The sequence below is a fragment of the Diceros bicornis genome, chromosome X (genome assembly GCF_020826845.1).
Source record: "Diceros bicornis minor isolate mBicDic1 chromosome X, mDicBic1.mat.cur, whole genome shotgun sequence".
Lineage (NCBI taxonomy): Eukaryota > Metazoa > Chordata > Mammalia > Perissodactyla > Rhinocerotidae > Diceros > Diceros bicornis.
Window position 1 is genome coordinate 98745913 of NC_080781.1, and position 16231 is coordinate 98762143.

At 37.3% G+C, this 16231-nt stretch overlaps 1 protein-coding gene across 1 annotated transcript in view; it reads left to right on the top strand.

Moving 5' to 3' along the window:
- Window positions 1-16231, top strand: part of NRK (Nik related kinase) — a 141270-nt gene that overhangs the window by 103849 nt on the left and 21190 nt on the right. Inside the window, exons 17-21 of the mRNA XM_058535097.1 lie at window positions 8326-8423; window positions 9451-9815; window positions 11375-11711; window positions 14774-14960; window positions 15426-15581. Of these exons, the coding sequence (XP_058391080.1) occupies window positions 8326-8423; window positions 9451-9815; window positions 11375-11711; window positions 14774-14960; window positions 15426-15581 (1143 nt within the window). The remainder of the gene's footprint in view (window positions 1-8325; window positions 8424-9450; window positions 9816-11374; window positions 11712-14773; window positions 14961-15425; window positions 15582-16231) is intronic.

A 16231-nucleotide genomic window follows, 5' to 3' on the forward strand; every position in this document is an offset into this window, starting at 1 on the left:
AGAGTAACTTTAGGATTTTTTCCCCAGAATCTTTTTGGTTTGACTAGGGCTGATTTTGTGAATACTGGGCAAACAACAAAAATTTAAGATTTATTCATATTGCCTTGCTTGAAATAAGGAAATTCTGGATTAGGTCTCAAAGCAGTCATGAACAGTGGTGGGAGGGGGAAGGGGATAGCATCTGTGTAGCTAATAGCTAAAGTTCTTTTCAGCTCTAAAATTTCTATTATTTTATTGTATGTGCTACATAGCCTATTTGAAGTTCCCATGAGATTGCATACTTCATCATGCAGGAAATCAGAGCACCTTCCTACCAATTTGCTTCAAAATCTCAAACACTCACCCAAACTTCTTTTTTAGCCTAATAACACACCAAGAGACTTGAGAGAAAATGGTTTCCTGCAGAAAGATTATAAACTGCAAAAGTACAACAGTGCCAGAAGATGTGGACACAAATTGTAGGATGTGTTCGGTATAATATTCTCAAAAGATTGTAGTGTTTGCAAGTACACACTTTTTGTAATTGTGTCTATACCTAAGGCTGCAAATAAAAGAAAGATAGTACTATTTATCTTTAAAATTCAACCACACAAAAAACAATAAACAGAGACCTGAGCATCCCCCTAGTGAAGCTTTTTCTAAGTACACTCACCTAGATCTACTGATTTTTGAGCCTAAATATTCTCAATGGATTTTAACCACGGGTGTTATTTACTATACCACTATTTAAATCCTAATGTAAAAAATCCAGACAAATTTGCATTTTAAATGGAAATATTTACACTATAGAATTGAGCTGTGCATTGTGATAGCAACTAACCACATGTGGCTATTAAAATTAAAACGAAAATGAAAATGAAATAAAATTAAAAAGTCAACCCCTCAGGGACACTGGTCATATTTCAAATGCTCAATAGCCACGTGTAGCTAGTGGCTACTGTATTGGGCAGTACAGATACAGAACAGTTCTTTTTTTTTTTTTAATTTTTTGTTTATTGCAGTAACATTGGTTTATGACATTGTAAAAATTTCAGGTGTACATCATCGTACTTCTATTTCTGCATAGATTACATCATGTTAACCACCAAAATACTAATTACAACCCATCACCACACACATGTACTGAATTATCCCTTTCACCCTCCTCCCTCCCCCCTTCCCCTCTGGTAACCACCAATCCAATCTCTGTCCCTATGTGTTTGTTTATTTTTGTTATTATCTACTACTTAATGAAGGAAATCATACGGTATTTGAACTTCTCCCTCTGAATTATTTCACTTTGCATAATACCCTCAAGGTCCATCCATGTTGTCACAAATGCCTGGATTTCATCATTTCTTATGGCTGAGTAGTATTCCATTGTGTATATATACCAAAGCTTCTTTATCCATTCGTCCCTTGATGGGCACTTAGGTTGCTTCCAAGTCTTGGCTATCGTGAATAACGCTGCAATGAACACAGGGGTGCATGTACCTTTACAAATTGGTGTTTTCAAGTTCTTTGGATAAATACCCAACAGTGGAATAGCTGGATCATATGGTAGTTCTATCCTTGATTTTTGAGGAATCTCCACACTGTTTTCCATAGTGGCTGCACCAGTGTCCACTCCAACCAGCAGTGTATGAGAGTTCCCTTCCCTCCACATCCTCTCCAACACATGTTGTTTCCTGTCTTGTTAATTATAGCCATTCTGACGGGCGTGAGGTGATATCTCATTGTAGTTTTGATTTGGATTTCCCTGATAGTTAGTGATTTTGAACATCTTTTCATGTGCCTGTTGGCCATCTGTATATCTTCTTTGGAGAAATGTCTGTTCAGGTCTTTTGCCCATTTTTTAATTGGGTTGGTAGTTTTTTTGTTGGTGAGATGCATGAGTTCTTTATATATTTTGGAGATAAAGCCCTCATCAGAAGTATGGTTTGCAAATATCTTCTCCCAGTTGTTAGGTTGTCTTTTCGTTTTGTTGATGGTTTCCTTTGCTGTGCAGAAGCTTTTTAGTTTGATGTAGTCCCATTTGTTTATTTTTTCTATTGTTTCTCTTGCCTGGTCAGACGTGGTGTTTGAAAAGATGTTGCTAAGACCGATGTCAAAGAGCGTACTGCCTATGTTTTCTTCTAGAAGTTTCATAGTTTCAGGTCTTACATTCAAGTCTTTAATCCATTTGGAGTTAATTTTTGTGTATGGTGTAAGGTAAGGGTCTACTTTCATTTTTTTGCATATGGCTATCCAGTTTTCCCAACACCATTTGTTGAAGAGACTTTCTTTTCCCCATTGTATGTTCTTGGCTCCTTTGTCAAAGATTAGCTGTCCATAGATATGTGGGTTTATTTCTGGGCTTTCGATTCTATTCCATTGATCTCTGTGTCTGTTTTTGTGCCAGTACCATGCTGTTTTGGTTACTATAGCTTTGTAGTATATTTTGAAATCAGGAAGTGTGATACCTCCAGCTTTGTTCTTTTTTCTCAGGATTCCTTTAGCTATTCGGGGTCTTTTGTTGTTCCATATAAATTTTAGGATTCTTTGTTCTATTTCTGTGAAAAATGTTGTTGGAACTTTGATGGGGATTGCATTGAATCTATAGATTGCTTTAGGAAGTATGGACATCTTAACTATGTTAATTCTTCCAATCCAAGAGCATGGAATGTCTTTCCATTTCTTTGTATCTTCTTCAATTTCTTTCAGAAATGTTTTATAGTTTTCGGTGTACAGATCTTTCAGCTCTTTGGTTAAGTTTATTCCTAGGTATTTTATTCTTTTTGTTGCAATTGTAAATGGGATGGTATTCTTAATTTCTCTTTCTGCTACTTCGTTGTTAGTGTACAGAAATGCAACTGATTTTTGTATGCTGATTTTGTATCCTGCAACTTTACCATATTTGTTAATTACTTCTAAAAGTTTTCTGGTGGATTCTTTAGGATTTTCTATATATAAAATCATGTCATCTGCAAATAGTGACAGTTTCACTTCTTCCTTTCCAATTTGGATCCCTTTTATTTCTTTCTCTTGCCTGATTGCTCTGGCTAGGACTTCCAATACTATGTTAAATAGGAGTGGTGAGAGTGGGCATCCTTGTCTGGTTCCTGTTCTTAGAGGGATAGGTTTCAGTTTTTCAACATTGAGGGTGATATTAGCTGTGGGTTTCTCATATATGGTCTTTATTATGTTGAGATACTTTCCTTCTATACCCATTTCATTCAGAGTTTTTATCATAAATGGATGCTGTATCTTGTCAGATGCTTTCTCTGCATCTATTGAGATGATCATGTGATTTTTATTCTTCATTTTATTAATGTGGTGTATTACGTTGATTGATTTGCGAATGTTACACCATCCCTGCATCCCTGAAATAAATCCCACTTGATCATGGTGTATAATCTTTTTAACATATTGTTGTATGAGATTTGCTAGTATTTTGTTGAGGATTTTTGCATCGATGTTCATCAGTGATATTGGCCTGTAATTTTCTTTTTTTGTGTGTTGTCCTTGTCTGGTTTTGGTATCAGGGTAATGTCAGCTTCGTAGAATGAGTTAGGGAGCTTCCCCCCCTCCTCAATTTTTTGGAAGAGTTTGAGAAGGATAGGTATTAAGTCTTCTTTGAATGTTTGGTAGAATTCACCAGGGAAGCCGTCTGGTCCTGGACTTTTGTTTTTTGGGGAGGTTTGTGATTACTGTTTCGATCTCCTTACTGGTGATTGGTCTATTCAAATTCTCTACTTCTTCTTGATCCAGTTTTGGAAGGTTGTATGATTCTAAGAATTTATCCATTTCTTCCAGATTGTCGAATTGGTTGGCATATAGCTTTTCATAGTATTCTCTTATAATCTTTTGTATTTCTGAGGTGTCTGTTGTAACCTCTCCTCTTTCATTTCTGATTTTACTTATTTGTGCCTTCTCTCTTTTTTTCTTGGTGAGTCTAGCTAAAGGTTTGTCAATTTTGTTGATCTTTTCAAAGAACCAGCTCTTGGTTTTATTAATTTTTTCTATTGCTTTTTTGGTCTCTATTTCATTTATTTCTGCTCGGATTTTTATTATTTCCCTTCTTCTACTGATTTTGGGCTTTGTTTGTTCTTCTTTTTCCAGTTCCTTTAGGTGCATTGTTAGATTGTTTATCTGAGATTTTTCTTGTTTGTTGAGATAGGCCTGTATCGCTATAAACTTCCCTCTTAGAACCGCTTTTGCTGTATCCCATAAATTCTGGCATGTCGTATTTTCATTTTCATTTGTCTCCAGGTATTTTTGGATTTCTTCTTTGATTTCTTTGTTAACTCAGTCGTTGTTCAGCAGCATTTTGTTTAATCTCCACGTATTTGTGGTTTTTCTGATTTTCTTCCTATAGTTGATTTCTATTTTCATACCGTTGTGGTCAGAAAAGATACTTGGTAGTATTTCAGTCTTCTTAAATTTATGGAGACTTGTTTTGTGGCCTAATATGTGATCCATCCTGGAGAATGTTACATGTGCATTTGAAAAGAACGTGTATTCTTCAGTTTTTGGATGGAATGCTCTGTATATATCTACTAGGTCCATCTGTTCTAGTGTGTCGTTTAAGGCCAATGTTTCCTTATTGATCTTCTGTATGGATGATCTATCCATTGGTGTAAGTGGAGTGTTAAAGTCGCCTACTATTATTGTGTTACTGTCTATTTCTCTTTTTATGTCTGTTAATAATTGCTTTATACATTTAGGTGCACCTACATTGGGTGCATAGATATTTACAGGTGTTATATCCTCTTGTTGGATTGTTCCCTTGATCATTATGTAATGCCCTTCTTTGTCTCTTTTTACAGTTTTTGTTTTAAAGTCTATTTTGTCTGATATGAGTACTGCTACCCCAGCTTTCTTTTCATTGCCATTTGCGTGGAGTATCTTTTTCCATCCCTTCACTTTCAGTTTGTGAGTGTCTTTAGGTCTGAAGTGTGTCTCTTGTATGTAGCATATATATGGGTCTTGTTTTTTTATCCAGTCCGCCACCCTATGCCTCTTAATTGGAGCATTTAGTCCACTGACGTTTAAAGTATCTATTGATAAGTATGTACTTACTGCCATTTTTTAACTCTTTTTTTTGCCTCAGTGTTTTAGTAGTCCTTCTCTGTTCATTTCTTCTCCTATACAGAATTGATGGTCACTTTAGTTTGACTTCTGTCTGAAAGCTGTACTCTTAACTCCCCTCCTCCCTCCTTTTATGTTTTTGATATCATATCTAACCTCTTTTTTGTGTATTTGTATTCATTACGTTCTAATCATTGAAATAGATAATTTTTCCTATTTGTGGTCTTCTCTTTTCCCCTTAAATCAGTCCCTTTAACATTTCTTGTAGCACTGGTTTCTTGGTGACAAACTCCTTTAATTTTTGCTTATCTGGGAAAATTTTGATCTCTCCTTCCATTTCGAATGATAACCTTGCTGGGTAGAGTAATCTTGGCTGTAAGTTTTTTCCTTTTAGCACTTTAAATATATCATGCCATTCTCTTCTAGCCTGTAAGGTTTCTGCTGAGAAGTCAGCTGATAGCCTTATGGGGTTTCCTTTGTATGTAACTTGACATTCTCTTGCGGCTTTTAGGATTCTCTCTTTATCTTTAATTCTGGACATTTTGATTATGATGTGTCTTGGTGAGGGCATCTTTGGGTTTATCTTGTTTGGGGCTCTCTGTGCTTCCTGTACCTAGATGTCTGTCTCCTTCCTTAGGTTAGGGAAGTTTTCATCTATTATTTCTTGAAATAGATTCTCTGCCCCCTTGTCTCTCTCTTCTCTTTCCAGGACACCTATAACACGGATGTTAGTGCGCTTGATGTTGTCCCAGAGGTACCTTAGACTGTCCTCACTCTTTTTAATTCTTTTCTCTTTTACCTGTTCACCTTGGGTAATTTCTTCTCGTCTTTCGTCCAGCTCACAGATCCGTTCTTCTGTATCCTCTGCTCTGCTTTTGAGTCCCTCTAGTGAATTTTTCATTTCCAGTATTGTATTCTTCATTTCTGATTGGTTCTTTTTTATATCTTCCATTTCTTTGTTGACATTCTCACTGAGTTCATCTATTCTTCTCCCCAGATCAGTGAGCATCCTTAACACTCTTAGTTTGAACTCTCTGTCGGGTAGGTTGCTCATTGCTGTTTCACTTAGTTCCTTTTCTGAGGTTTTGTCCTGCTCCCTGTCTTGGAATGTATTCTTTTGCCTCCTCATTTTGCCTCTTTCCCTGTGATTGTGTCTACGTATTAGGTAGGTCAGCTACGTCTCCTGCTCTTGGATAGGTGACCTTATGTAAGTGATGCCTTAGGAGGCTTCCAGTGTGCTTCCCTCAGTTCTCAATGTTCCAGGGGTGACCCCTATGTGGGCTACGTGTGTCCTTCTGTTGTGGCCTGTTTGCTCTCCCTGTAGGCGCCCAGGGAGGTTGAGTTATGCTCCTGGCCAGCTGTTGTAATGCTCAGCTGCTTGTAGTTGTTGTGGGCCCTTCAGTATCTTTATCAGGTGTGGGGAGCCCCAGCACAGTTGGCTGCAAGTTCTAATACCACATTTGTGTTGCAGTATTTCTTTTAAGTGAGTAGGCCCCCAGCGTGGCAGGTTGTTAGGCTCAGGGCCTTACAATTGCTGTAAGCCTCTAGCCTATTAGGTCTCAGCTCTCTGAGGATTGCAGCTGGGTGGGGCTGGCCTCAGGCACAGGAGCACCCAATTGTTTCAGGCTTTGGAAGGTGGGGCAAACCTCCTATGTGGGTCTTTGAGAAGCACAAGTCTTCTGCAGCATACAAACCCTGACGCCCACAGGTCCACACACACAGTCAACACAGTCCTGCCCCGTGTGAGCGCCCCTACCTCCCCAAGCAGACCCAGTCTCTCCACGGCAGGAGCCCCACACACTCCGCCCCCACCCCACACTCTCCACCCGCTCCTTGTGCACACCCTGCCCCGCTCAAGTCCGCTCAGTTGCCAGGCTGCAGAGAATCCAGTCACCAATCTATGCAGGCCCACAAGTTGCCTGAGGGCTTGTTGTTGGGTGGGGCCAGTCTCTAGGGTGGGCTGCCTGCCCTGGCTGAGCTGGATTAAATCAGTTCTCTAGCGGGTGGGGCAGATCCTGGGCTAGCAGGCCTCAGGGAGACCTCCAATGGCGTCTGTGTCAGCAGGCCCACACCGGGCACAACAATGGCCGCCGCCAATGTCCCAGTCCCTGGAGAGGTCTCACCCCTCACCGAGATGCACTCAGGGCCTATTATGTGAGTCTCTTTTCACCATAGCACTGTGCACCTTTCTTTCTGGTGATTTTAGGATGCTTTCTGAAACGGGTGAGTTTGTGCGTGGGCCCTTTAAGAGCCAGTTTTAGTTTCTTTGTGAACTGGGTTTTCTGGGGGTGCTCCCCAGTGTTTTAGTAGCAGGCAAAGTCAGATATTATGCCGCTGGTCTTGATTGTGCTGGGTCCACAAAATGCCCACAGCAGGGGCGCTCCCCGGCTCAGAGCCCCGTGTCTCCAGGGAGGCTGCGTACCTGTGAGCTGCTCCTGGCGGCCGTGAAGCTGGCGGCTTGTGAAGGCGGCGTTTTTCCTCTCCAGAAGGGAGTCTCTGCCTCTTCTACCTCAGTTAGGATTGTCCGTTGTTGCAGGAGTTCCTCTTATGCAGTTTTCAGTTCTGTCTCAGGGGTAATTTTTCCATGAGTAGTTGTAAATTGGCTGTGTCCACGGGAGGAGGTGAGTTCCGAGTCTGCTTACGCTGCCATCTTGACTCCCTCTCCAGAACACTTCTATTACTGCAGAAAGTTTTATTACACAGAGCCACTATGGAAAGGTTCCCAGCATTATAAAAAGGGTCAAGTTTTGTCTCTTTTCAGTTGTTCACTTCTCAGCTATATTGAAATACTTGAGGATATATCATTGAGTGGATTTGGGGGATTAAGATTGCCGAGTCAATTCTCCTCCTGCAAGTTTTTTCTAATATATCATCTTCTAATACACTGTTGGGCTCTTATTCTACTGGTTAGTATGGGAGGCCAGTGGTACCATCCAGCCCTTCCTATTCTTGATACATTCTTTTTTTTTTTTTAATGGAACTATCTGTCTACTAGTCTTACTGGGTATCTTCTAACACAGAAATATTTAGTAAGTATACACTTAATATCAAAAACAGAAAAGCCATGTAGGTCTACAGACAGAACCAACCTTGAGACTGTCACTACCCTTGAATACAGAACCTAAGATCCTGGCCCCATGAGAATCTATCAAATTATATTTCCTGAATGGAAAGAGGCTACAAGAAAAATACCAAGGGATTGAACTGGTACACTATAACAATGAAGGCAATAGTTGTGATCACCACTGTTACTAATATCATTTTGACATTTCACAGGATCTTCTTCTGAGGAAGACAGTCCCGTGACTGGGAGGAGGTCCCAGTCATCACCGCCTTATTCTACTATTGATCAGAAGTTGCTGGTTGACGTCCATGTAGGTTTCCATTTTAATTCTTAGCACATTTAGTCTTTTCATTTTAATTTTCAATTTCTTTTACCTTACGTACTTTCATCTTCACTTGAAGGGAAGGTTAAACTGTTTAGATTTTTAAGTAATTTTTCAAAGATAGATTTCCATTGCTATGTGAGTATGCAGAATTTAAAATCTAGAAATTAAATTTGAAGTGGAAAATCATTTAATTGATCACAAAATATTTTATTTTCACATTCTTGTGTCAGAACATATTCTAGAGAGGAGTGACAAAAAGCTATTTGTCGAAGTTAATCTCAAATTAAGGAGTAGAGGCTAGAGGCTCAATTTTTCTCTAATGTTATTTCTTGGTCTGGTAAGGCAATGTGTAAAACAAAAATATTTAGTGAAAAGTAAAATGCCTTCTAATAGCATAAATAAAAAATCATCCAATTCTCTTTTAAGTGTGCTTTCAGATCATTTCATTTAACTTTTGTGATTACCCCTACCCTACCACACACACATCCCTTTCAGGATGCTCAGAGGTTGCTTATATGACACATACCATACTTAAAGGTGGATTTATATTAATTTGCATCTTAGAAGTGTTTGAGTTACATCAAGACAACCTATGTTGTGTAAAACTAGAGTTGGGAAATTAACACGTCAATTTTAGAAGCTATGTGTTAATCCCAATATCAGAGGACAAAACAAAAGGAAAAAGTGACTATATCTTCTATAGAGCATCAAATCATCTATTCTACTCTCCAGTACCAAAACCAAATGTTTACTCCTCAGCAGACAAGTAGGGATAATAAAAATCAAAGTGAGTAAATTTTGCCCTGTGTGATCCAGAAAGGCCATTAATGATCACAGCTTGAGGTTCGGATTTGGCATTTCATCCTCACAAAAATCTTGGCTCTATCTAGTGAGTAAATGTCTTCATTTCCGTTGAAAATATATTTAAAAATATTGTCAGCTTGGAAACTTTCCAATCTAGAAGAAAATGAAAGGCTATTAAAGACTACATTAACCTTTCTTGTGTACACAGGTTCCAGATGGATTTAAAGTAGGAAAAATATCACCCCCCGTTTACTTGACAAATGAATGGGTAGGCTATAATGCACTCTCTGAAATCTTCCGGAATGATTGGTTAACTCCTGCACCTGTCATTCAGCCACCTGAAGAGGATGGTGATTATGTTGAACTCTATGATGCCGGTGCTGATACTGAAGGTGATGATGATGATTCTAATGATGCTTATGAAGATACCTATGACCATGACAATGGTAATGATGACTTGGATAACCAGGTTGATCAGGCTAATGATGTCAGTGAACATCATGATGATGATGACAATGATGAGGCTGTTGATGACAAAGACAATAATTGTGATGATGCTGCTAGTTGGCCAAGGTTGGTTTTCTTGGATTACTTGCACTATCCATGTTTTATAATTTCAGATCTATTTGCATCTTTGGTTTACTTTCAAAATTTGTTACCAAGAGGGTAAATGAATTGCACTTGCATATTGGTAAATGGTTGATTTTCAATAAGAGATTTTAAATTATTCTAATGCAAAACACTTAATTTTACATTTTTTGTATATTACATTTTATTACCATTCAAATATTTATTAGTTTCTTTATAACTGGAATTGTCTGGGTGTTTCTGTTAAAATTAATGCTACTGAATCTTCCTAACCTGTAAAACCACAATGAGTGTGAGAAATGGGGTGATAAATTAAGTAGTGTGCACTTAATAACTGTAAGATGAAGCCCTGATATTTGCAAACAAAATCTCTAAATTTGCTAGAAAATGAATTGCAAACTTGACTCTTACTTGATATTTTTAGGTTGCAACGTACTAGAATAGCATTATTCTTGGAATTCTGAAAACTGCTATAACTAAATTCAATACTCATTCAATTTTATCTTCTTATAGAGTAGCTGCCCAAAGTGATAATATTTAGTGAAGTGAAGTAGTGTTTTGGCATTCTACCAGTTGTTTGCTGTATATATAGTTTCTTGCTCCTGCTCTAAACAGCCAGTGTGTTTTTATTTATATTTGTTCATGGTATGTATTTAACCTGATCTCAAAGAAGATTAGTTAATATAGCATGTTTTTACATTTTTAGAGAAAAATTAACAGTGGGAGAATTTTTTGCTTTATAATATTGAAATCCATATACTGTTTGGTTAATTTTCAAATGTTATTAGGAGACTATACATGACAGAACAGACTATAGATCATTCAACATTTTTTTCTTTTTTGCCAACTAAATAATCTACCAAGAATTCCATTGTCAAATAAATTAGCTTTTAGAATTATCATTGGTACATGTTTATGTTGTCTCTTATGCAAAAGATCACTGGGACATATTGTTAAGCTTGGTGTTCTTAGCAACTAATTAAATGATTATCTTAGCTTAATGAGATCTATATTACTGAACTTCCTGGTGGTAGTAGAACAATCAATGGGATTCTGTAGCAAAGAGTCAATACACATGTTGGAAAATCAAGGCACATGTTAAAATAAACATGAATTAGACATATTGCAAGATTATTCAAATACGTTGTGGTTGAGCCAAAGATATGGGCTTGATTATTCATGTGGCTGTGAAGCTGCTAATGCTTGAAGTAGTCTATTATTTAAGAAAAAATTATGTATTCTTGCTACTGACCTAACACATGTTCCTAATAAAGGATACAAGTTCTCTTCCATCTGCCATCCAAACGCAGCCAGGGAATTGATGGTGGCTATAGTGTTAATTCAATATTTAAAATTGACAGGACATGGGACATTTTTCTTGTGTATATCATACCAGTAGTGTTCACATAGAGTGAAAACATGCCTGGAAATGGTACATATGTATGACACATATTTAAAACACATCCTAATTCTGTTTCATTTCCTGACTGTCAAATGTATTTTTGTTGGGTGGCTTTCTTTTATTAATTGGGTCTTGTTATCAGGACAAATTATGGCAGAGGCAGAAGCTGCAAGCAAGATGGTAGAGATGGAAGTGATGGAGGAGAAGGAACCTGTAGCAGCTATGGAAACCAGAGAGCCAGTAGAAGCCATGGAGGAAGTGCAACCAGTTGGGGCAGTGCAGCCATTGGGGACCATGAAGTACATGGAGCCAATATAGGCAGTGGAAGAAGAGGCAAGGAGGGAAGTGGAGGTAAGGGAGTCAGTGGAACCAATGAAGAGAGTGGAGCCCTTGAACTCAATGGAGGAGAAAATTGCTCAGAGACAGATGGTCCAGGATTGGAGAGACTAGCATCCCAGGACTTTGAACAGCAACAGGAGGTAGGTAACGCACTATTTGAAAAGGAGAATGAATTCCTCTCCTTGTGAATGTGTTTCTCCATGTGATATGTCACATTTCTAGCCATTCCAAATATATTTTAAACTTTTATCTAAAAGCTTTAAACGTTTTTTGTTGTTGTTGGATAAAACACCAAGACCCATATATATGCTGCATACAAGAGACACACTTCAGACCTAAAGACACTCACAAACTGAAAGTGAAGGGATGGAAAAAGATACTCCACGCAAATGACAATGAAAAGAAAGCTGGGGTAGCAGTACTCATATCAGACAAAATAGACTTTACAACAAAAACTGTAAAAAGAGACAAAGAAGGGCATTACATAATGATCAAGGGAACAATCCAACAAGAGGATATAACACTTGTAAATATCTACGCACCCAATGTAGGGGCACCTAAATATATAAAGAACATGATGTAAACGTTTTTAATTATAGCTGGAGATAGATCTTTACTTCTTCTAATTTGGATGGTTCCTATTTGCTTCCAGGAACAAAAATACCTTCCTTGTTTACCTTTATTGTTCAGATCACACGTTTGGGATAGTATCTCTTAACACATACAATTTTTTTTCTGGTAAGTTTTTACTGTGGTAAAATATACATAAAATCTTCTATTTTAATCATTTTTAAGCGTACAATTTAGTGGCATTAAGTACATTCACAATGTTGTACAACCATTACTACTATTCATTTCTAGAATTTTTTGACATCTCAAACAATTAAACATTAACTCCTCATTATCCCTCCCCTCCAGTCCCCAGTAACCTCTATTCTACTTTCTGTCTAGGTACCTTACTTAGATAAGCAGAATCATACAATATTTTCCCTCTTTTATCTATTTTATTTCACTTAGTATAATATTTTTAGGGTTCATCCATGTTGTAGCATGTATCAGAACTTCCTTACTTTTTAAGGCTGAATAATATTCCATAGTATGAATATATCACATTTTGTTTACCCATTCATTTGTTGATGGATGCTTGGGTTGTTTTCACCTTTTGGCTATCATGAATAATGCTGCTGTGAACTTTGGTGTACAAGTATCTGTTGTTGGAGTTACTGTTTTCAATTCTTTGGGCCATATACCTAGGAGTGGAATTGCTAGATGTGGAATTGGTAGAGTGGAATTGCTAGATTCTATTTTAACTTTTTGAGAAACTGTTAACACATGCAGTTTAAACAGAAGTAATGTACTGTGTTTAGACAATGATTTTGTCATTCATAAAACATTTATTGACTTTATAAATAGGCTTAAAAATACTCAAATAGTTTCACTAGATCAATAGGAATTATTACAGAGAAGATTTCCTGGAGTACGTGGTATTTGAACTAATTTTTGACAAATGAGGAGTATTTGGATATTTGAAAACACAAATGAGATTCCAGACAGAGGAAAGATCATGCCAATTTACTTTCCCAGCCTGTTGTTCTATCACACAAACTGGCTTAGAAGATGCCATGCTCTCTCATGAATTAGTGCCCTTGTATAAGCTATTCCCTGTGTCTATAAGGCTGCCCCCTCACCTCTTCTCTACTTGGTGAACTAGTCATCCTTCATGATCTAACTCATATATCACCTTTGACTTCCCAAGACAGAATTATACACCCCTTCCTCTGTGCTTGTAAGCTTTTTGCCCATAGTTTAATTTTAGTACTTATGACATTGTAATTTAGTTGTTTATTTGCTTTTCTGTCACAGTAGATCGTGAACTGTTAAAGGACAGGAACTTTGTTTAATTCATCCTTTATTACTTTTCTTTACCAACTCACCTAATCCCAGGGCCCAGCTTAGGTCTTGGTCCATGATAGGCACACAATAATTATGGAAGAAAGCACTGAAGGAAGGAAACGAAGAAAAAAGGGAAGAAGGAAACTCTCTAGATGATTTCCAATTAGAAAGCAGTATCAGTGAGACAGTATCTATGACCATTTGTCTGTCTATCTATCTGTCTATCTATCTATCTATCTATCTATCTATCTATCTATCTATGTACCTACCTATCTACCTATCTTATTAAAGACATTAAAACAGGATGTTCCAACATAGTTTTCATAGCATCCCTAGGTATCTCCAGTTATCTCAAAGAATGTTTTTGACATTTACAGAGTGAATGGATCCTCCTTTCAATTTAAAAGGGACATGTGGCCATACAACACTTTTGTGGTTGGAAAGGTCATAAAAACATGTCTTTGACAGGGCAGCACAACTCTCTCAATGCCAAGAATCACTGTTTAGACACAAAGAAATGCTCATCAACAGACAGACTTACCAAAAACAGATGGTATGTTTTTCCACAGGATATGGCAACCCACATAAATTCTGTCACATTTTGTGACATTATCCTTGAGTTTTTTCTCTTTCAGTTAATGGAAGCCAGCTAGATTTTCAGTGAAACACGTTCACACTCTTGAATTTGTGTTGGTTGATTTTCCATCATTAGCTTTGTCATTTGACAAAGTGGAGCTGATACCCTCACTGGTGCTTTTTGTTTTTTCAAGTAGATGTTTGGCATAGCTTAGCTGAATGTAAGCTTTGGAATCAAACAGACTTTGGCTTCAAACTCTGGTCCCCCTACTTATCTCTATAACCTTGAATAAATTATTTAACCTCGCTAAGCTTTAGTTTCCTTTTAAGTAAAAAGGTGTTAATTATACTTACATTTTGGGTTATTATAAGGATTCACAATAATATGTAAATAAGACGCCTAGCAGAGTACATGGTACTTAGAAAAAATTCCACAAATGTTAGGTCCCCGAATTGTACAGCTAGGAACTTCAAGCTCCTTGAATTTCTCCTCTGACTTCAATTGTCTCAATATAGATTAGTTCTCTCTCTTCTGATAACATTGTTGAGTTCTTCTGGTAAATGTGGATTTTATAAGGGTGCAGAATTATAGATGTTACAAATTTTGCATTCTCTTTTTCAAATGACCATTAGGCCATTTATTATATTTCAAATGACCTCTAGGCCAAATATTAAATTTCTCTCGCTGTTAATCTCCTAACAAAGCCAAAATCAATTTTCAATCTTCTTCTAGGAGCCAGGTGATATAAATGAGGCCTCAACTACCATTGCTTCAGGTGCTGCACCTGCAGCAGCTGATGATGAGAATGACAGTGTGGACATATCGGAAGCATCAATAGAATCAGGTTTTTCTGCCAGCCACTCATCTCCTTCCAACGGTTCTGGGAGGGCTGCAAATGCTGAATTTGCCAGTGCCATCTGTAAGTGTGTTTAATATAATCTCCAAATGCTGCTGTCTTTTCACATATTAAATACAGTGTTTGACCACTGGTTCATGATCTGAAGAGAATCAAGTCATTCTGATATTCAGTTGACATAAATTCAGATGGATATACGCTTTAAAAAAATCTTTTCACTGAATCTTTATGGCACCTAAATTTGAACTACAATTGAGAAATTGAGTCCCTCATTCTGATTTTTTTTTTTTTTGCAATCTGATCACAGTAACTTAAAATACTTTTGTATTCAGAAATGTACTTTAATCATCATGATTTGTGTTACCTGATGGTTTAGGAGTTACAGAAATGATACCTCCAGTAAAAAATAAAATACAATAAAGGAAAAAGGAACTTTTCTAGACTGTGTCTCATTTGTGGAAATACTCAAGCACATATGGTGTATACGTTAGTAATTTTTCTCAATATCTTCCCCTTACTTCTTTACAGTATATGCTGGATTAGTGGAAGTACCTGAGAAATCACCTAAGCGACCCTCTGGAGTCAATGTTAACCCACTATATGTCTCTCCTGCATTTAAAAAACCACTAATCCACATGTATGAAAAGGAATTCACTTCTGAGATCTGCTGTGGTTCTTTGTGGGGTGAGTTTGTTTTCTTAAAACTGAGTTTTTTTAAAGAATATACTTTTTTTTTTTTTTTTTTTTTTAAAGATTTTATTTATTTATTTTTTTCCCCCCAAAGCCCCAGTAGATAGTTGTATGTCATAGCTGCACATCTTCTAGTTGCTGTATGTGGGATTCGGCCTCAGCATGGCCGGAGAAGCGATGCCTCGGTGCACGCCCGGGATCCGAACCCGGGCCCCCAGCAGCGGAGCGCACGCACCCAACCGCCAAGCCACGGGGCCGGCCCAAAGAATATACTTTTATCTACATAGAAAACTTGTGAAAAATCATAGATGTAAAACATTTGTTTGCTATTACCAAACCATCACCAAGCAAATAAAAATATTTATATTGATAGTAGTTAATTTGCTCATTTATTTATTTATTTTTGCTGATTTATTTTCACTCAGTGCAGTTTGATGTTTGAATTGGCACTCCTTCCCCTTTTTATGCTATTTTTATTTTTAACCTGAATTAACTTGTCTAAAATATAAAATTGGACTAGGTTATAATTATTTTAAAACTTGAGTTTAGTATTTTTAATTTAGGGTAGTGTGCAGTATATAACACATAATGAGATATTACAAGAAAGACTGCTGCACGTTCTTGTTTTTAAATAATCTTGAGGA